Consider the following 23,126-nt stretch of genomic DNA (forward strand, 5'->3'; position numbering starts at 1 on the left):
ACAACTATACCAGACCACCTGACCTGCCTCTTGAGAAATCTGTATGCAGGTCAGGAAGCAACACTTAGAACTGGATATGGAACAACAGACTGGTTCCAAATAGGAAAAGGAGTACGTCAAGGCTGTATATTGTCACCCTGCTTATTTAACTTCTTTGCAGAGTACATCATGAGAAACGCTGGGCTGGAAGAAGCACAAGCTGGAATCAAGATTGCTGGGAGAAATATCAATCACCTCAGATATGCAGATGACACCACCCTTATGGCAGAAAGTGAAGAGGAACCAAAAAGCCTCTTGATGAAAGTGAAAGAGGAGAGTAAAAAAGTTGGCTTAAAGCTTAACATTCAGAAAACTATCATGGCATCCAGTCCCATCACTCCATGGGAAATAGATGGGGAAACAGTGGAAACAGTGTCAGACTTTATTTTTGGGGGCTCCAAAGTCACTGCAGATGGTGACTGCAGCCATGAAATTAAAAGACGCTTACTCCTGGGAAGAAAAGTTATGACCAACCTAGATAGTATATTCAAAAGCAGAGACATTACTTTGCCGACTAAGGTCCGTCTAGTCAAGGCTATGGTTTTTCCTGTGCTCATGTATGGATGTGAGAGTTGGACTGTGAAGAAAGCTGAGTGCCGAAGAATTGATGCTTTTGAAGTGTAGTGTTGGAGAAGACTCTTGAGAGTCCCTTGGACTTGCAAGGAGATCCAACCAGTCCATTCTAAAGGAGATCAGCCCTGGGATTTCTTTGGAAGGAATGATGCTAAAGCTGAAGCTCCAGTACTTTGGCCACCTCATGTGAAGAGTTGACTCACCGGAAAAGACTCTGATGCTGGGAGGGATTGGGGGCAGGAGGAGAAGGGGACAACAGAGGATGAGATGACTGGATGGCATCACTGACTCGATGGACGTGGGTCTGAGTGAACTCTGGAGTTGGTGATGGACAGGGAGGCCTGGCATGCTGCGATTCATGGGGTCGCAAAGAGTCAGACACCACTGAGCGACTGAACTGAACTGAACTGAACTGAATCCAATCATCTCTTGTGTGGGTCATTCAAGTCTCCTAGTTTCTGTGATTCTACTCTTGTAACTCCTCAAGCTATTCTCATGCCACTCCCCTTCTCAGAAATCCTCCCTGACTTCTCATCTCATTCAGAATAAGAGTCTAAGTATTTACTGTAGCCTTCAAGTCTCTATGATCTGGACCTGGAGTTACCAGGCACACTCCCACTTCGAGACTGATGAACCTGCAGTTGGCTGCCTTTATGTGGTATATTTTGTACACAGATATCCATTTTCTTAAAAGTTTTCATTCAAGAGTCATCTCTTCAGTAAGGCCTTCACTAGCAATCCAATACTGTACATCAACCACTCTACCCCATCACTGAAATTTCCTTTCTCACTTACCTGTTTTATTTTTTCTACTGTAGGACTTATCACTAACACACTTTTGTTGTTGTTTAGTAGCTCAGTTGTGTCCGACTCTTTTGTGACCCCATGGACTCTGGCAAGGATACTGGAGTGGGTCGGCATTTTCTTCTCCAAAGGATCTTCCCAATCCAGGGATTGAACCCATGTCTCCTACATCTCTTGTACTGCCAGGCAGATTCTTTACCACTGAGCCACCAGAGAAATCCTAAGGTGTTGTTATTTACTTCTCTTCTTCATTATCTCTCCCCCTCATTCAAATATAAGCTCAATAAAGAGAAATTTTCAACTTTTTTTTGTATTGTTGCATCCTCAGAACTACAACAGTCCCTAGCCATAGTAGGTGTTCAGTAAATAACTGCTGAATGAATGAATAAATACATTCCTGTGTAAAGCCAAAGCTTTTGGGTCACAGTAATAGCTGACTCACCTAAAGTCATGAAATGACTGCAACTCATTTATTCATATTTTGAAAATCAGTATCTAAAATGACTTCACAGAGGGCTAAGAGCTGAAGAACAGCTTCAATAAACAATAATGTAGTCATATTTTCTTAAACCTAAAAGGGAACTTCTAGGATCTTCTCTTCAAAATTCAGCAATAAAATTATGACGTGATTTGTTATATCAAGGGTTCTCTGGGAGATCACATTGCTGTTATTGTTGATACTAAAAAGTAAGCAATATTGGCTAAAACGACAAAGTCACTCTTCTAAGTTTTCCACTAGAATATTCAATTCCACTCTAGGAGGCTGGATATAAAAACATTCCTTATATATAAACAAAAAACAAGCTGAATATCATACTTCTATGCACCTGAGTATCTGTTATCTAAAAGATCTTGAGATATTTTATAAACATCAATCAATGTTGTGCAAAGAAAGCTAAGACGGAATAGGCAATTAGATACTGTGAAAAACTGTAGGCAATCAGAAGAAATGCAGTCCATGGTGGCAGTGACACAAGCTAAGCAGGAGGTATGGATAATCTGGGTAAGTGCCATGGAAAAATAAATATCATGATTGGACTCGAGGCAAATGGAAACAGCTCAAATTGGCTTCGTACAGTAACTCTGCGGAACATATGATGTCCATATGTCCGTTACCAACAAACTGAAACATGGAAAGTAACAAAAGCCAATGCTGTGACGGCTATAAGAACACACCCAATGCCAGTCTCTACCACACCGCAGCAACAGAACTTACTGCAGCTGCCAGGTAAGCTGGCTACGAAGTCAGAAGCAATAAGAAAAGAAAAGGGGAAAGACCTACTATAAACTGTTCTCTTCACATACAGAAGAAAAAGCCAGATCTACACTAGGAAGTAAAATGTGACCACAATCAAGGCTGAAAATAAAGTGCAATTTTTCTTTTCTTTAGAGTCCCCAAAAGTATGAAATACTGTAGAATTAAAGAGGTCAGCATTTTGTCCACAGTTACAAATGATTTAAGATTAAAAGACCTAAATAAAATACGAATGGGATAGGATGGAATAACATCCAAGAAAAAAATTAAAGAACTGCAAACGTGACTTTTCAAATTCAAAACACATAATAGTGAGCTAAGGCAAAGTGAACAAAAGATGTGCTGGGAATCCATTATGTTGTATGTCAGTGCTAACAAGTCTACCAGATTTTCTTTCCATATTCTCTATACCCCAAAGTGATTCTTCACGAAAAAAATTACAGTTGATACCAAAGAAGTACTGCTTACTCAAATGTCATGAAGACCAATAAATACAGCAAAGCCGAAACTATTTTTTTTTTAAATTATAGAAAGTAAACTAACATCTTAGAGCTTATCTGGTGGCCCTGACCTTTTCAACCAATCAAAACCAGATATCCCCAGCCAGGTGAACTGCATAAAAATAACCTCAGCCCTAATTCAGAAATACATTGGTTGTCACTCACTGAAACTATACAGTAATAAGATCCAGCAGTTAAAAATACATAACTATTTTACAGTAAATATCAGTGTCATTCCTGTTTCAACCTGACTTCCCATTCTACCCTCAAACCCCCCAAACTTGAAACCAAGTACCATTTGTTGAGTAGCTGGAGTGTGGTTAAGGAAAGGAAGCTATGCTTGTTTGTAAGGAATCTGCCATTTCCTCCCTGCCAAAACACTTGTTTAAAAAGTCATGTAATATTTCTATTAAATTGTAAATGCAGCCGACAAGGAAATGGCCTACTGGCAGTGTACTGCCTTTGTGGCAGAGCCAACGGGCCTACAGCAAAATAGTGCGCATGATAATTTCAACATGCATTCCCAAGTAACAAAATTGGGCTTTACATAAATACCACAGAACCTGAGCAAGATCCAGAAAAAGCAATGAAAATTTGCCCAAGCTTTCATGCTTGCCTGTATCAATTGTATGTCATAACTAAAGCAAAATAGAAAAGCATCTACATATGTCCAAGAAGCTTGTGAAGTTAGATCATATAACCCTGGGAAAACTATTGCAACTTAAATCTGTGTATTTCTTGTTAACCACTGTAACAACTCACTAATAAAAATTAAGAAAAACTGCGGGTATCAAATGAACCAAAATGTACTAACTGCATACAAGTCCTTAAAGACTATAATGCAACTTATTAACAGGAACATATGTTCGGCATAAGCCACAATTGTTATGTTAAATTACTTCTTCCTTTGATATCACTCATTTGATTACAGAATTTAAGAGATTCACAAACCTTCCAATTAAAACGGTGACCTTCAGTTTATAAGTCACTTACTGCAATGCTTATAAAGTCACCTCTGATCATTTATCCCTTACCTTTCATTACATAGCACAACTACATGTAATTATGCTATTTAAACGATCCCAGATGTAATGAAGATGATTCTATTTATGTAAAAGTTCTACTGAAAACTAAGTTAACATAATCAAACAAATAATCTGTACTTAATATATTCCTCTAGGACAGCTGAAGCTGAAAATTCTACTCTGCAAGAATTTAGCTAAAATAAAATAGTTTTTAAGTCAGGTATGTTCTATCTGCCTTCATTTTTTAAAATATGTCTGATTCAGCCATGATTTTAAACATCACTATGCTGCAGACAGCATTTCCTCCAGAAACATGAATTTTTAAGTGCAACAGACATAAAGCAGAGTCAACACCTGCCCACAGATACCTCACAATGTCCTAGGACAAAAACACCTAGGTATTTGTGTCTTCTAAAATAAACGTTAACCTAAACAGTTTCTATGACTCGTTTAAAACAAAGCACAACAAAACTTACAATGATCAACACAGTTCACTTCCGTTCAGTTCAGTCGCTCAGTTGCGCCCGACTCTGCAACCCCGTGAGAGGTGAGGCAGCACGCCAGGCCTCCCTGTCCATCACCAACTCTCGGAATTCACCCAAACTCATGTCCATTGAGTTAGTGATGCCATCCAACCATCTCATGCCCTGTCGTCTTCTTCTCCTCCTGCCCTCAATCTTTCCCAGCATCAGGGTCTTTTCAATTGAGTCAGCTCTTCGCATCAGGTGGCCAAAGTATTGGAGTTACAGCTTCAACATCAGTCCTTCCAATGAATACCCACGACTGATTTCCTTTAGGATGGACTGGTTGGATCAATATAGTAAGTCTATACAATTGATTTTAAGACCTTCAAGAGGGTTAATGACTGAATCACCATTAGCAAACCAAAGCTACTGTCCAGAGGCCAACATTAACTCTTTCTGATCTCCTTCAACATATTAACAGGATCTAAAGTAGCAAATATGTGTTTGTGTATATTTATACACGCAGAGAAATATATATATATCAATTAAAGCAATTTAAAATTGAAACTTTAACTGCACTTAGTAAAAGTTCAAAAATCAAGTCAAGAGCAACGGTATGGCTTTCAGTTCAGTTCAGTTAAGTCGCTCGACTCTTTGTGAACCCATGAATCGCAGCATGCCAGGCCTCCCTGTCCATCACCAACTCCCGAGGTTCACTCAGACTCACGTCCATTGAGTCCGTGATGCCATCCTGACATCTCATCCTCTGTCGTCCCCTTCTCCTCCTGCCCCCAATCCCTCCCACCATCAGAGACTTTTCCAATGAGTCAACTCTTCGCATGAGGTGGCCAAAGCACTGGAGTTTCAGCTTTAGCATCAGTCCTTCCAAAGAAATCCCAGGGCTGATCTCCTTCAGAATGGACTAGTTGGATCTCCTTGCAGTCCAAGGGACTCTCAAGAGTCTTCTCCAACACCACAGTTCAAAAGCATCAATTCTTCAGCGCTCAGCCTTCTTCACAGTCCAACTCTCACAGCCATACATGACCACAGGGAAAACCATAGCCTTGACTAGGCGGACCTTAGTCGGCAAAGTAATGTCTCTGCTTTTGAATATACTATCTAGGTTGGTCATAACTTTTCTTCCAAGGAGTAAGCGTCTTTTAATTTCATGGCTGCAGTCACCATCTGCAGTGATTTTGGAGCCCAAAAAAAGAAAGTCTGACACTGTTTCTACTGTTTCCCCATGTATTTCCCATGACGTGATGTGACCAGATGCCATGATCTTCGCTTTCTGAATGTTAAGCTTTAAGCCAACATTTTTACTCTCCTCTTTCTCTTTCATCAAGAGGCTTTTTAGTTCCTCTTCACTTTCTGCCATAAGGGTGGTGTCATCTGCATATCTGTTTATTGATATTTCTCCCAGCAATCTTGATTCCAGCTTGTGTTTCTTCCAGTCCAGCGTTTCCAATGATGTATTCTGCATAGAAGTTAAATAAGCAGAGTGACAATATACAGCCTTGACGTACTCCTTTTCCTATTTGGAACCAGTCTGTTGTTCCATATCCAGTTCTAACTGTTGCTTCCTGACCTGCATACAGATTTCTCAAGAGGCAGGTTAGGTGGTCTGGTATTCCCATCTCTTTCAGAATTTTCCACAGTTTATTGTGATCCACACAGGCAAAGGCTTTGGCACAGTCAATACAGCAGAAATAGATGTTTTCCTGAAACTCTCTTGCTTTTTCCATGATCCAGCGGATGTTGGCAATTTGATCTCTGGTTCCTCTGCCTTTTCTAAATCCAGCTTGAACATCAGGGAGTTCACAGTTCACGTATTGCTGAAGTCTGGTTTGGAGAATTTTGAGCATTACTTTACTAGCATGTGAGATGAGTGCAATTGTACGGTAGTTTGAGCATTCTTTTGCCTTGCCTTTCTTTGGAATTGGAATGAAAACTGACCTTTTCCAGTCCTGTGGCCACTGCTGAGTTGAATGTTGAGCTTTAAGCCAATTTTTTCACTCTCCTCTTTCTATTTCATCAAGAGGCATTTTAGCGCCTCTTCACTGTCTGCCATAAGGGTGGTATCATCTGCATATCTGAGGTTATTGATATTCCTCCCAGCAATATCCATTCTAGCTTGTGCTTCTTCCAGCCCAGCGTTTCTCATGATGTACTCTGCACAGAAGTTAAATAAGCAGGGTGACAATATACAGCCTTGATGTATTCCTTTTCCTATTTGGAACCAGTCTGTTGCTCCATGTCCAGTTCTAACTGTTGCTTCCTAACCTGCATATAGGTTTCTCAAGAGGCAGGTCAGGTGGTCTGGTATTCCGATCTCTTTCAGAATTTTCCAGAGTTTATTGTGATCCACAGAGTCAAAGGCTTTGGCATAGTCAATAAAACAGAAATAGATGTTTTTTCTGGAAATCTCTTGCTTTTTCGATGATCCAGCAGATGTTGGCAACGGCTTTCAAGTTGTACTTAATTAGTATTTACTTTCATTTTTCATTTACCTCACTGATTCTTATTCTAACCTACAGGTACAACATTATTATTATAAGAAAGAAGAACCTCGGCTTGCTAGATTTCAATATTAACACCACGAAGTATCTTTGAGATAGGAAAGGGAACTGAGCACATATTCACCAAAAACATTTATTGGATGCTTTTATGTAAGTTACTCTGCTTTTCAATTAGACACACAAAGACAAAATATACTTGCATTTAAAACTTGGAAATAAGACAACAGCACAAACACTGCAATATTGATACATAGGAAGTTTAAAAGAATCATAAGAAAGACAAGAGAAAAGGTGGTCCAAGAATTCAGAGGGAAAAAAAAAAAGACTTCTTTTTTAAATTAGTGAAACTTCAGATAATAATTAGACATACATAAAACTAAACTTTCCAGAAGTTCAAGAGTTTGGGGTGTGGGGGGAAATCATAGATGTCCTATGAATATATAGTTCCTGGTTCCAGATTAAAACACAGAACAGTGTTATGCTGTAATAAAGTAAATAATGAATAAAACCATATCCTAAATATACAATATAAGAAGAAGCTCCCTTGAGGGTCTCCAATACTATTATTGAGAGCCACAGTTCTCAATATGTGGGGATCAAGAAACTTGTATTTTCATTGATGAAAACTGTGAACTCTCTCACCAAAAAATGGACATCTGCCCAAAAAAACAATATTTAAATGCAATTCTGGGGGTCCACTGACTCTGAATTCTCTGCTCAAGAAAAAACTCATTCTACTCTCTTGTGAATCACAGTTTCCATTACTGAGTATGTAGTGAAAATGAAGTAGAAAACATCTGGATACCACAGTATGACCTGAGGTTAGAAAAGAGAGTCCACATGTCTCTCTGTCCTCGTGGGCTCATTATTTCCATATTGTTTCCAGTAGAGGCTGCAGAAGTCATCTCAGCAGCCGTAAGCAAGGGCTTAAAAGCTTTCAACAACCTCCCCCAGCTGGCAATAAACTCCCCTGGGCACTGTATAAGCTCCCAATACCTCCAACTCTACTCAATAAGCCAAGAAGGGTACCCTCTGAAAGAACTTGAATTAATTTACAATTTCAATTTGAGACTTGAAAACTTAATAAAGCCACCTAATATTTCTAAAGTATTTAATATTATATATATATATATTGCTCATTTATAATGTCTTCTATGATCTTCATAACAATTTAGTGAAATGGACCATTTGTTGCTATTCAGTTGCTCAGTCATGTCCAACTCTTCGTGACCCCATGAACTGCAGCATACCAGGCCTCTCTGTCATCCACCATCTTCTGGAGCTTGTTTAAACTCACATCCATCAAGTCAATGATGCCGTCCAACCATCTCATTCTCTGTCGTCCCCTTCTCCTCCTGCCTTCAATATTTCCCAGCATCAGGGTCTTCTCTAATGAGTCAGCTCTTTGCGTCAGGTGACCAAAGTACTGGAGCTTCAGCTTCAGCACAGTCCCTCCAATGAATAATCAGGACTGATTTCCTTTAGGATTGATTGGTTTGATCTCTTTGCAGTCCAAGGGATTCTCAAGAGTCTTCTCCAACACCACCCCTCAGTTCAGTTCAGTTCAGTTCAGTCGCTCTGTCGTGTCTGACTCTTTGCAACCCCATGGACTGCAGCAGGCCAGGGCTCCCTGTCCATCACCAACTCCCGGAACTTGCTCAAAGTCATGTCCATCAAGTTGGTGATGCCATCCAACCATCTCATCCTGTGTTGTCCCCTTCTTCTCCTGCTGTCAATCTTTCCCAGCATCAGGGTCTTTTCAAATGAATCAGCCCTCCACATCAGGTGGCCAAACTATTGGAGTTTCAGCTTCAGCATCAGTCCTTTCAATGAATATTCAGCACTGATTTCCTTTTGGATGGACTGGTTGGATCTCCCTGCAGTCCAAGGGACTCTCAAGAGTCTCCTCTAGCACCACAGTTCAAAAGCATCAATTCTTCAGCACTCAGCTTTCTTTATGGTCTAACTCTCACATCCATACATGACCACTGGAAAAACCATAGCTTTGACTAGACAGACCTTTGTCAGCAAAGTATGTCTCTGCTTTCTAATATGCTGTATAGGTTTGTCATAGCATTCCTTCCAAGGAGCAAGAGTCTTTAATTTCATGGCTGCAGTCACCATCTACAGTGATTTTGGAGCTCACAAAAATACAGTCTGCCGCTGTTTCCATTGTTTCTCCATCTATTTGCCATGAAGTGATGGGACTGGATGCCATGATCTTAGTTTTCTGAATGTTGAGCTTTAAGCCACCTTTTTCACTCTCCTCTTTCACTTTCATCAACAGGCTTTTTAGTTCTTCTTCACTTTCTGCCATAAGGGTGGTGTTATCTGCGATTCTGAGGGTATTGAAATTTTTCCCAGCAATCTTGATTCCGGCTTGTGCTTCATCCAGCCTGGCATTTCACATGATATACTCTGCATATAAGTTAAATAAGCAGGGTGACAATATACAGCCTTGATGTAATCCAATATAACTAAGTTACAGATAACAGAATTTATTTAGGACTCATACACCAGGTTACCACTACCATGTGGCAACAATGAAAGCATTATGGCACTGGAAGAAATCAGATTTCCAAAGGTTGGTACAGTGATTCTTGCCCTTAAAATCGAAGTTACAAACCAATACTGGGTCACAAAATCAACTGAATGGATTTGAACCACCATTTTTTTTTTTAATGGAAAGATGAAGTACAACAGAAGATAAGACTGTGATAGAATAGATATCAGAGTGGATCACAAATAGTAATTCACAACACAAAATTTATTTCACATGGGACCCATTATAGACATACACAGATAAGTACTGTTTATGTTGTGAACATGTGATGTGCTCAGACCCTTCAGTTGTGTCTGACTCTTTGCAACCCCATGGTCTGTAACCCACCAGGCTTCTCTGTCCACAGGATTATCTCAGAAAGAATACTGGGTAGGTTGCTATTTCCTCTGCCATCTTCCAGACCTAGGGATCAAACCTGTGGCTCCTGCATTGGCAGGTGGAATTCTTTACCACTGAGCTACCTGGGAAACTATTTATGTATATTTTGTTTCAACTGTGTGCACACACATGCATGCCCACATGTGCATAATATGCCACAATGTGGAATATATCTAATAAGATCACAGTCAAAAAAGTATGAAATATAAATCATCTTTCAATCATTAATAAATCAAATTAAATTGTCTCCTGTAAATGCTCCCACACAAATACAGAGAAATATTGCCTTTGTTAGTATCCCACATTAAAATCTTTAAAAGATAGATTCTAGTATAATCCTTTATCTAAGTAAAACTTAATGGAAATATGTCTCCAATATTACTATTCATATTCACATAATTAGTATGTCAGTGAGAAAGTGATGATTGCTTCCTCAGTAGTTACCAAATTAATCATATTTACAGAGGACTTGGCAACATCAACAGCAAGGTTTGCATATAAATTAACAGTAGGAATTTGTCTTCCCCGTGAAACCCTCAGGGGTGACCTCAGCAGACTCAACCAAGAGAAATTGAGGTCTGTTTATTCTGTTTTCCCTGCTTATTCATCTCTTCAAGAATAATAACTCCAACTGGACAGAAATATGTTGAAACTGTCAATGTAATAAACTTTAATCCTCGATTTTGGGGCTGGAATGCCTTGTACTCCCACATGTATTAGGACCACAGGGCAGAACAACTCTAACTCTCAAATAGAGTGAAAAGCCACATGTTCTGGAAGTAGTACTGAAATTCTCCAATGATCCAATCTGCCCCCTCCTCTGGATCCTTAGCTATTTCTGATCTGAAAGTACAGTTAAGAGAATCAAGGTATCACTTAAAATAATCAGGCAGAAAAACGTAGGGAACAGATGGGGGAAGAAATGGAGTATAAACAGAAAGAAAAGTGAAGGTTCGAAAGGGACTGTGTGAGCATTCATGTACGCACACTGTTAGGAAATAGGGAACAGTCAAAGGAAGTAAAAGCAGCACTGGGGAGAAATGGAAAAGAAGGAAGATGAGGATAAGTTCAAAGGAGAAAAACGGGCAATAACGCCAAAATAATAAAAATCATATAGGCATATGGTCCTTTATGATTCATAATATACATATAAATGAATAAAAGTTGTTACAGTGTATGGTCTTACATTCTAAACAACTGAATATATATGTACTTCCTCCCCATACACACACACAGAGAAAGTAAAATAGTTATAACATCAGGATGCAAGTTATCACTGGGGTGGAAGTTCCAACAGAACCGGAAACACACCTGCACTGCTTCCCACTGCACCCTCAAAGTGTGACTGGGACACGATGAATGTGCCCTGAATGTATGCAGAAGGAAATAAAGAAAAGGGAACAGAAGTAAAAGAATGTAAGAGGAAAATTCCGGGGTTCTTGTCTTCAAAAAATCAAACATCCATACTTAGGTGACACTCAGTTTCTCTGACACAAAATAACCAATGTAGGTAACCAGATATATTCTCCAGCTAGTCCAAAGGCTGACTTCCTGCCTCCACAGGAGAACAGGCATCTATTTTAACATTAACATTAAATCAAAAATATGTTAATATTACTGATTAAATTTTGTATTACTGCTAAAATGGATATGTCCATGATAAAAAATAAACACAATTATATGGCAAATAAGTTTCAACAGCATTATTCTCATCACTAAAGGAATTAATAAAAATTATTTTTAAAAAATATCCCCAAAATGTAAACTCCAATTTACAACTATTAAATATTTATACAAAATCCCTAGAACACATCTATTGCCCAAAGCAAAGTAATACAACACTTAAATACAAATGAGCAATCCTCTACTTGTAGAGTAGCAAATCTGAGATACATTTTGACTCAAAGACTTCCCAAGGGAAGGACTAGGAGGAGTCTACCCAAAAGAATTATCAAGGGACTTAGACTATTAGAATTGGATACAAAAAGTGATGGGGGACAGCTGGAAGAACAATAAACAGGCAGTAAAAAGTCAAAGGGCTAGGAGACTTCAGCCAGCAAATAGAAAACGGCAGACCAAACTAGAGAAAAGCTGATTAAAATGAGACCAGAAACTCAACAACACAAAAGAACAACTCAATTTTAAAATGGCAAATAACCTGAATAGTCACTTCTCCAAACAAGATATACAAATGAACAAAAAGTACATGAAAAGATACTCAACATCATTAGTTATTAGGGAAATGTAAATCAAAACCATGAAGTAACACTTCACTCTCATTAGGATGGCTATTATCAAAAGACAGAAAATAAGTGTTGGCAAGAATGTGGAGAAACTGGAATCTTTGTGTACTGCTGGTGGGAACATAAAATAGCACAATAGCACAATAGCAATGTAGTTCTGGGTATATACCCAAAGAACTGAGAGCAGACTCTCACAGAGAATAAATCTACATCCATGTTCACAGAAGCACTAGTCACAACAATCAAAAGGTGGAAGCAACTCAAGTGTCCAATATGGATGAATGGTTAAACAAATGTGGTATTTATACAATGGAATATTATCCAGCCTTAACAAAAAGAATTTGGATATATGCTACGACAATGGATGAACCTTGAAAACATTAAGTGAAAGAAGCCAGACACAAAAGGACAAATATTATATGATTTCACTTATATGAGATGCTTAGAATAGTCAAATTCATAGAAACAGAGAATTATGGTTATAAGGTGTTGGGGGAGGAGATAATAAAGAGTTACCTTTTAATGTGTATAGAGTTTTAGTTTAAGATGATACAAATTTCTGTAGTAGACAGTGTGATGTCAATGTACTTTAATGCCACTGAACGGTATACTGGAAAAATGGTTTAAATGATACCATTTTTATGAATACTTTACCACAGTTTTTAAAATTTGAGAAAAGACAAGGAAAATAGATCCTGAAATTAATTGTTACTAATCTTAAATACATATAATTTGAAAAAAGGGAACAGATTATAGAGGATATAGTGGGCTGAAGAGTGGCCCCCAAAAGATATGTCTATATCCTAATACTCAGAACTTCTAAACAGGATCTCATTTGGGAAAAAAAAAAAAAAATCCCTGCAGTTGGAGATTGTTCTGGATTACTGGAGTGGGCCCTAAATCCTATGACATCTGTCCTTTAAAGAAAAAGGCAGAGGAAAATCTGAGACAGACAGAAGAGCGAAACGCAGACCCTCACAAAGGAGAGAGTAATGTAAAAGGTGCAGGCAGGGACTGGAGAGATATAGCTGCAACCCAAGGAATGCCAAGGACTGCTGGCAGCCGCCACCCCAAAGCTGGAAGTGGCAGAAAACGGAGTCTCCTTTAGAGCTTCTGGAAGGAGTGCAGCTCTGTCAACACCTTCATTTCAAATTGCTGACCTCCAGAACTGTAAGAGAATAAAGTTCTATAGTTTTAAGCCACCAAATTTGTGGTAATATGTTAGGACGGCCCTAAGAAATTACCATGGGGGTAAAAAAGATAAAATGAAAACTAAGAAAGTAGATTTGTTAAGCACAGAACATGTCATTCAAGCTAAAATTTAACTATGTAAAAAGCGAGAGAAAAAGGGAATCCTGAGCTTTGTCACTGAGTTGTAATTTCTGGCCATACGATGTCAGAGGGCAAAGTCCTGTGCACACACACTGAGATGGGCCAGGTGCCGACCCAGGCACACACAGCAGGAACTGGGGGATGGAAGATGTGCAGGTGCGCCGGGGGCGGGGACAACTTAACTGGCACCTCTAACCAAGCCCAGTCGTCCAGAATTTCTCAACGTGGTTCTATTATTAATTGGGCAGGAAGGAAGGAGGTCATGGATTCCTGTTTTGTTTTTTTAATTAAAAAATGACTGACTCAGTTTTCAATTCTTAAGACCTGGATATAAACATTTTTGAAATTTTTTAAAAAAGAAATCATGTTGGATTAGGAGTATACTTGGTTGTGACATAGTGCCACGTAATTTGCAATAAGAGAAGCTACTCTGTGCTTTATTTTTTAAATCCTTGGCTATCTGCTAAAGAGACTACCTCATGGTCAAACTGAATATGTGGAACTGTTTGGTTGGAAAAAATAAGATTTATACTGGAGGAAGCAGAACAGTAATACTCTTAAGTTCTGGGTTAAATCCCAGCTCTGGCACTTAGCTAGGCTGTCTCGGATATTTTGGTTAACCTCACTAAACTCAAATATATCTAGCTGAAGATCACCCCAAAAACTTTCTAGCTGAAAGTACCAAAGATATCTAATAATCAGAAAAGAAATGAGAATTTTATTGATTGTTTTATGCTGACCTAGTTATATTTCATGTCAATATTTTCAAAGAATTCATGCTATTTTTCTGTTTCGCTTTAGCAAGAGTTTACATGTACAAGGAAGACGACACATATCATAAACAATTATGTTCCTCAAAGAGTTCTCTTTAAAGTGGCAGGCAGATTTTTAAATATTTCAGTATAGTACATTATTATCTACACTATTGAAGTTCAATTCATACTAGCACTATAGTATCAGAATTTTAATTTATTCTTCTTTTTCAAACACTTTAAAATATGGCATTCTTTTTCCTCCCATCTGTTTACTTCACACATTTCTCCATCTATCCTGAAATCATCTTCTTTTCTTTACACACATACACACACACACACACACACACACTCACACTCTCTCTCTCTCTCTCTCTCTCTCTCTCTCTCTCTCTCTCCCCCTCCTCCACTTTCTTTCTGCCTTCATTCCTATATCCTTTCTTCTTGAGTTGAATACAGCCACTAGAGGGCAATACGTTTACAAAGATAAATGTACTTATCTATAATGAATTGAGACTCACACACTAATAAATTTAAAAACTGTTCATCACCTCTAAAGCAGTGGCAATTAGACTTGAATATGCAATCTATACATTTCAGACTCAAAAATTTATCATGGAAAAGGAGCTCATAAAAGCATAAAATAATATCCATAAAAGGAATTCCATTTTCTCACTGAACACTAAAAATAAAAGCTTATTTCACTTACAGATACATAGCAATATTAGAAATTGGGATTCTTTTTTAATATTAGCTCAGCTAGAGAAACAAAAACACAAAAAGGTACAATATGCAGGGTAAGAAGGGAATGGATTTCTTCCAAGCCTCCACTGTCACATTAAGAATATGAGGAACTGAATAATGTAGTGGATTTACCAGCCCTTTCTTCTATTTAAATCATGGGGAAATTTAGCAGGTATACTTTGGAGGGAGAAAAACAGCCACTGTAGAGAGAAATACAGGCTTCACTTCTTTTCCTCCCAGTTAAGGATATGATGGTGGAAAGAAGTGAACAGTCACAAATCCCTGACAGATAATTTTGCTAATTTTTGCACAGACTCCAAATTCAAATGATCTTTTTACTCCATGTTTATTTACACTCACACTACAAAACTGCAGCACTTTTAACATTGACATTTTCCATCATTTTCTTACCCTCATCGGATGTATATCAGCGTAAGGAGGTTTTCCTTCAGCCATTTCTATAGAAGTAATGCCAAGGGACCAGATGTCAGCCACACAGTTATAGCCTATTTCTTGAATGACCTCAGGAGCCATCCAAAATGGAGTTCCTATCACAGTATTGCGTTTTGCCATTGTATCCTGCAAGAATATTACATAGATATAACTACAACTACAAAAACACTAAGGAAATGTATTTGTCAACGTATTCCTTAAACTAAATATTTGGAACCCTCAAATACTACAGGTTATATCTGAAATTGACTATTTTCCTAAAATTTCAACCCGTTGTGACATGACATATTTAGGAATTTAGAATTCTGAAATAACCAAGAGTCCATAAGTAACTTAACTCCACTACCTTCATTAAAGATAGCACTATAACAATAAAACCTACAGAAATGAACAAATGCAGCTTTCCTTTCCAAATATTTAAGCGTTTTGATGGCAATATATATTCATTCATATTCATCCAATGTCTCTTAAACGGTAAATAAAAAAATAATTAAATAATACCTAAATAATGGCTTCTTCTCCTTGAAGCAATGAAGTTATGCATTTCTTTTCATAACCCTCAAAAGATATTATCAAGGTTTAGTCACACTCGAACCTGGACAATACAAACCAACAGTGCTTCCAAAAGTGTTACACTTACCGTTAACTGACCAGCAACTCCAAAATCCGCCAATTTTGCATGTCCTTCTGTATTGAGGAGAATATTTCCAGCTTTTATATCTCTGTGTATTTTTCTCATAAAGTGTAAGTATTCTAGTCCTTTCAAAGTAGATTTGAGAATGGTTGCAATTTCATCTTCTGTTAACTGGAAAGAAATATTTTAAAAACTCAACTGAAATGCTGAGACAACTAAACTCTTACAAGAGAGCATTGTTAACAAGCACTTCTTTCTAAAGATCATAAACTTTTAGGAGCAAGGCTAAAACGAAAAGTACCGAGAACCTCTTCTTCTGAAGGAAAGCGTCATCATTCAATTTCTCCTTTCTTTAAAATTATCCATGTCATTCCTAAAGCACGTAACATATCCCGAGAAGCACCATGACCCTAAGAAATCACTCTTCCCTACGCCATCTAACTCTGAGGTGGCAATATGACAGCTGTCTGTCCTGAAAAAGTAAATCCAGAGACACCCTTCCCTGCGGTGCCTCCTCACTTTCCTGCTGAAAGTGGAAACCAACAGTGTCGCAGAAAGCAGAGGAAATGCGGAGGGGTGAGCTGCCAAGAGCCTCCTGCACGAAGCATGGACACCAATAACACTCCTCCTCCCACACCCGGGTCCTAGATTTCCAACTCTAATAATGAGAACTCAGAAATGAGAATGTCAGAGAAAGACCAGGAGAACGGAAACATAAAAACAGGCCATCAGGGAAGGAAAAAGGAGGAGCGAGGTGCAAACGTAAAGACTTTCCGTACTGATAGCACCAGAGTCAGTGCTATCTGTACCAGGCATTGTGCTAACAGTTCCATATGCCTTAGCTCATTTATCTTTATAACAACCCTACACAGCAGATTATCACCATTTGACAAAAGTAAAATACAGGTACTCAAACAAACATGTACACGAGTATTCACAGTAGCACTATTCACAATGGCTAAGACAACCCAAATGTCTATCACAGAGGAAAGGATAAACAAATTACGGTATACACAAACAATGGAATATTATTTGGTCATGAAAAGGAATAAAGTACAGACATGTGCTGCAATGTGGATGGACCTCAAAAACATTATGCTAAGTGAAAGACGCCAGACACAACAGAAAGCACATACTGTATGATCCCACTTATATGAAATATTAAGAATAGGCAAATCCACAGGAAAAGAAAGCAGACTGGTGACTGCCAGGGACAAGAGGGAGAAGCAGGATGGAGAGAAACTGCTTAAAGGATAGCAAGATGATGAAATATTTTGGAACTACACAGGGGTAGTAATTATACAATATTGTAAATGCACTAATGACAAGGAATTTTCCCCTTTAAAATGGTAAATCTTATGTTATATGAATTTTCCTCAATTTAAAAAAACCTTTATTGTGTTAAAATTTCTAAGCAAATTGCCAGGTGGTTTATATTTGCATAAAATACGAACATATACTGTCATAAAGTACTGCACAGACCATGTAAAGCTTTGCAGACCATGGATAAGGAGTCTGGATTATTTGAAAATTCTAATACTTTTAGGAACTGATTCTCTACCTCAGACCAGATGGACTGACTTCATGGTCCACAGAGAGCAAGCACTATATTCTGAAGCTGCACAGTAGCTCCCCAGCATTTGAAACATAGCTAACCCAACTGAGATATGCTATAAATATAAAAAATACCAGAGTTAAAAGCCTAGTACCAAAAAGGAAATGTAAGGTATCTCATTAATAACTTACATACTGCTTACTCAGTTAAATGACATTTATATACTAATTATATTATATTTAAAATGTGTTAATGTTATTAATATAATATAGAATTAGTATCAGTGAAAAAAATGTATGTCACTCATGTCCAACTCTTTGTGACTCCATGCACTGTAACATGCCAGGCTCCTCTGTCCATGGAATTCTCCAGACAACAATACTGGAGTGGGCAGCCAATCCCTTCTGCAGGCGATCTTCCCAACCCAGGGAACCTGCACCTCCTGCATTGCAGGCTGATTCTTTTCTGTCTGAGCCACCAGGGAGGCCCCGCCTATATTTAATACATTAAAATTAACCTCTCCTGCTGCTTTTTCTTTTTGAATGTGGGTGCTAGAAAGCTTAGAACTACATACGCAGCCCACGCTATGTTTCTACTGAACAGTACTGCACTAAGAAAAGGGTCCAGAAGAGCAGAGATCTTTGTCTAGTTCACTGATGTATCCGCATCAGTGCATACACTGATGGAACCACACCTGGCATACAGTTAGCAATCAATAAATAATGAATGAATGGGTACAGACTTGTAGTTACTACAGGAGAAGAGAAATTCACATCTGATGGTCCCGGTCTTTTAAAATTAGTGGTCTGCAGCCCTGGTGGGTGAGTAAGAGGCAGGGGTGCTATAGAGGGCCACCACACCACTGCAGAGGTATGCAAAGTGGTGGTGCTGTCATTCGGGACTGGGTTCTCTCCCTTCTCCCGATTCCACACCCCTACTTTAAAGATTAAAGAGCTCGGGGAGTTACAAAAGCAGTAGCAGTCCAAAAAACTGCGTCATGCTTAGTCACTTCAATGCTGACCTTTTCAGTTACCTAGACTTCAATTTTTATCCTCCTAGCATTCCACTATTTCCAACCAATAATTCAACTAATCCTTCATTAACTTCTTGGCTTGTCGTCTCTGCTCCTATACCCTGTATTTCAGAGCCATACTAGAGAAAGTTCAAGTTAAATGGGCCTACTATACTTAGGTCTCAGGATGAATCTGATTTCAGTGCTGTGAAGCACTGAACACTGTAAACCATTTGCCACTGGACAAATCCACAGGAAGACTGAAGGAAGACTTGCCAGAGATAGTAAGTTGATTCATGAACTGTCTGGTTTTGCTAAAAGACTTTCAAGGTTCATTCCAACTCTATGATTCTATCACATTACAAAAGATCTACACCGTCTTTTCTTAAAAGATTAATTTGGGCATCCATTTTTATTTTTCACTAATTTGGGCATCTGTTCTTTCAACAAGTATCTATTGCACTGGCTCTCTTGTATAAGTCCTGCTAAAGGTGCTGAGTATACAGGGGTGAAGAAGCTGACAGGACTAGTTTTTATGAAGTTTACAAGAATATCTAAGGCCACAGCCAGTATCTGGCCCTGAATCAATAAAGGTGGAGAGGACAGATCTGAAGCAAACGTGGTTTCTGAAGTCTCTTTCCGATTATGCTTTTCTCTCTTCAGTAATAAATCCCTCCCTCTGCTTTAGGGGTTCATTTCATATCTTCCCTCTAATCAAAAAAAAAAAAAAAAGATGCAATAGCCAATCATTCTAATAGTACATGGATATGTCTTAAATTAAAATTATTTGTGTACCATATTATTCTAACAATCCCTTTGAATATTAAGGCTCAAATGTGGTATCTGCACTTTAAGACTTTTAACTTTAATTACAAAATGAAAGGTTTCTATCCCTCGAAAAAAATCATTTTAACAATTAACAAGTAAACAAACATTTTCCAGAACACAGAGACATAATGTTGACTTAAATTTTTTTTATTAATTTACAGTTATAGAGTCTTTTATATGAGTTTCACACAAGCATGAATGCATGAATTAGCCTCAATATAAGCACAGAGTAGCAAGGCTTGTTCCAAAGATGAGATTCAAAGTATGCATTCAACAAAGAGTAAAGGCAGCTAAATTTCAGCCTTAAGTGCAAAAATTTCAGGTAAATCTTGACAAATTTAGAAGAATAAATGTTATCTGGTCTCTTTTAAATATCAAGGGTAGCAAATGCACTTTGGAAAAGAATAATATCTATTTCAACATTTAAACCACTCCATACATTTTGGGTCACTAATGGAGAATAGGAAAGAGAGGAGAGTAGGCCTTCCCAGATGTAAGCCTTGATCTAAATGTTTATTTCACATCCTTTGGACACATACTCACTATTTAGAGGGAAGGGGTAAGGGAGTTCGTTGACAGTCATTTTCCTAAAGAGAGTTTTGTTTTCAAACAATCTTTAAAGGTAAATTTCACTTACATACAAATAAAATCAGTTACCAAAGGTGACCAGGTTTCTATTTGGCAACAGAAACGCCAAACATTTTAACTAATATCTTTTTTATTTCTATAAATATGACTTTTCATCAGTTCAGATAAATTTCAAAATCATAAGTTTATACTGAAAATATATAGAAAGAAAAGAAAAAATAGAGAAGATATGCTTTTATACAGAAAGAAGTAAAGTAGGATTTAAGTTCTAAGATGAAAAACACTCAAACCACAGCTAACACTTCTTTTAGCAGTATCTGTCAAGAATCCTTTCCAGTGAAAAATTTTATCGAGAGTACTTCATTTGTGGATTTAATTAGGTTATCATCAATTCAATACAGATTTAATTTTGTTTCTGTCACTACACAAATGGGGCAATGTCATCTTAAAATCATTTGAATCATATTTAGACTCTAGTTTAAAAAAAGAAAAAAGAAAAAGGAGGGCAGGAAAGAGATAATAAACCATGAATGAAACAGTCAGTAATCAGAGATGGAAATAAGACTTTATAGCTGAGCTAATACATTAAAAGACGGAAGTCTACATCTGGTTTCAATACTGGTATGAATTCATTGGCAAATTTAAAAAGAATCCCATTGTACAAAAACAAAAAGATGGTTTTGATAGGCTTTAAGTCCTCTGGTTACTTTTGTTTCTAGAGTCGTATGATTAGTATAATAATATGATACATTTAATATGTCACCATGTATATGGTTTTGATAAAAATGCACCCACCAACGTGTCTCAAGGGCACATGCACAAGCTGTTTTAAGATACTCGTAGTGCCTTAATGTTTTTACACTAGTAAAAACAAATTCAAGGGAGGTTTTGAAAATTCATACAAAATTAAGAATTTTATTTTTCTAAAAATAAAACAGACACTCTTAGCTAAATTCTATCTTTCTTATATAATTATCTGTGCATATAAAATAATATGTTGGGGCTTCTGGTTCAAGATGGCAGAGTAGAAAGACGGGCGCTCATCTCCTCTGGCAAGAACATCAAAATCACCACTAGCTGTTCAACAACCATCGACAGGAGGACACTGGAACCCACCAAGAAAAGAAACCCCATGTCCAAAGACAAAGAAGAGGCCAGTGAGACAGCAGGAGGGGTACAATCACAATGAAATCAAATCCCATACCTGCCAGGTGAGTGACCCACAAACTGGAGAACAATAATACCAAAGACGTTCTCCCACTATTGTGAAGGTTCTGAACCCCACATCACGCTTCCCCGCCTGGGGATCCAACAAAGGGACTGGGAATCCCCAGGGAATCTGAACTTGAAGGCCAGCAGGATTTAATTATAGGACTTTCACAGGACTAGGGGGAAACAGAGACTCCAGTCTTGGAGGGCACAAACTCTTAGGCACATCAAGATGCAGAAGAAAAGAGCAGTGACCCCAGAGAACATTGAACCAAAACTACCTGCTGATGCTGATGGGTCTCCTGTGGAGGTGTGGGTCGGCAGGGGCTCACCCCAGGGACAGGGGCACTGGCAGCAGTAGTCCAGGAAGGTTTCCCTTGGCATAAGACCTCTTGGAGGTCTCCATTAACTCTACCATAGAGCCCAGAGACCCCAGGGCTGGGTCCCCTCAGGCCAAACAACTACAAGGGAGGGAGCACAACCCCACCCATCAGCAGATATTTGGATTAAAGCTTTACTGAGCAAATGCCCTGGCCACCAAAGCAATTCCCAGTTTTTCTCACCACCAGTCCCTCCCATCAGGAAGCTTACACAAGCCGCTTAGCCTCCTCCATCAGAAGGCAGACAGAAGAAGCAAGAAGAACCACAGTCCCACAGCGGCTGAAACAAAACCACATTACAGAAAGTTAATCAGCATGAAAAGGCAGAAAGTTATGTCCCAGATGAAGGGACAAGATAAAACCCCAGAAAAACAACTAAATGAAGTGGGGGTAAGCAACCTTCCAGAATAAGAACTCAGAATAATGACAGTGAAGATGATCCAGGATCTCAGAATGGAGAAGATGCAAGAAATGTTTACCAAAGATCTAGAAGAACTAAAGAACAAACAGAGATGAATAATACGCCAGAAGGAATCAGTAGCAGAATAACTGAGGCAGAAGAACAGATAAATGACCTGGAGGACAGAATGGTAGAAATCCCTGCCACAGAGCAGAATATAGAAAAAAGAATGAAAAGAAATGAAGATAGCCTAAGAGACCTCTGGGACAACATTAAACACACCAACAGCTGCATTATAGGGATCCCAGAAGGAGAATAGAAAAAGAACCTGAGAAAATATTTGAAGAGCTAATTATCCTAATTTCCCTGAAAATTTTCTGAAAATTTCCCTAATATGCAAAAGGAAATAGTCAACCAAGTCCAGGAAACACAGACTGTCCCAGGCAGGATAAACCCAAGGAGGAACACACTGAGACACACAGTAATCAAACTGACAAATATTGAAAACAAAGATAAAATACTAAAAGCAACATGGGAAAAACGACAAATAACATACAAGTGAACTCCCATCAGGCTATCAGCTGATTTCTCAACAGAAAATCTACATGCCAGAAGGGAATGCCATGATATATTTAAAGTGATGAAAGGAAAGAACCTACCAAGAATATTCTACCCAGCAAGACTCTCATTCAGATTTGGTGGAGAAATCAAAAGCTTTCCAGACAAGCAAAAGTTAAAAGAATTCAGCTTTATAGCAAAAATCAGCTTTACAACAAATGCTAAAGGAACTTCTCTAGGCAGGAAACACAAAAGGAAAAGACCTATAGAAAATAAACCCCAAACAACTAAAGAGACAGTAATAGGATCATACATACT

At 38.3% G+C, this 23,126-nt stretch overlaps 1 protein-coding gene across 4 annotated transcripts in view; it reads right to left on the minus strand.

The window, feature by feature from the left end:
* STK3 (serine/threonine kinase 3) overlaps window positions 1-23,126 on the minus strand; it is a 310,699-nt gene that overhangs the window by 198,930 nt on the left and 88,643 nt on the right. For all 4 annotated transcript variants that reach the window (XM_018058284.1, XM_018058281.1, XM_018058285.1 and 1 more), the window contains 2 exons: window positions 16,285-16,449; window positions 15,603-15,770 (listed from right to left, as the gene is read on the minus strand). In XM_018058284.1, coding sequence (XP_017913773.1) covers window positions 15,603-15,770; window positions 16,285-16,449 — 333 coding nt within the window. The remainder of the gene's footprint in view (window positions 1-15,602; window positions 15,771-16,284; window positions 16,450-23,126) is intronic.

This window comes from Capra hircus, chromosome 14 (genome assembly GCF_001704415.2).
Source record: "Capra hircus breed San Clemente chromosome 14, ASM170441v1, whole genome shotgun sequence".
NCBI classification, from domain to species: Eukaryota; Metazoa; Chordata; class Mammalia; order Artiodactyla; family Bovidae; genus Capra; species Capra hircus.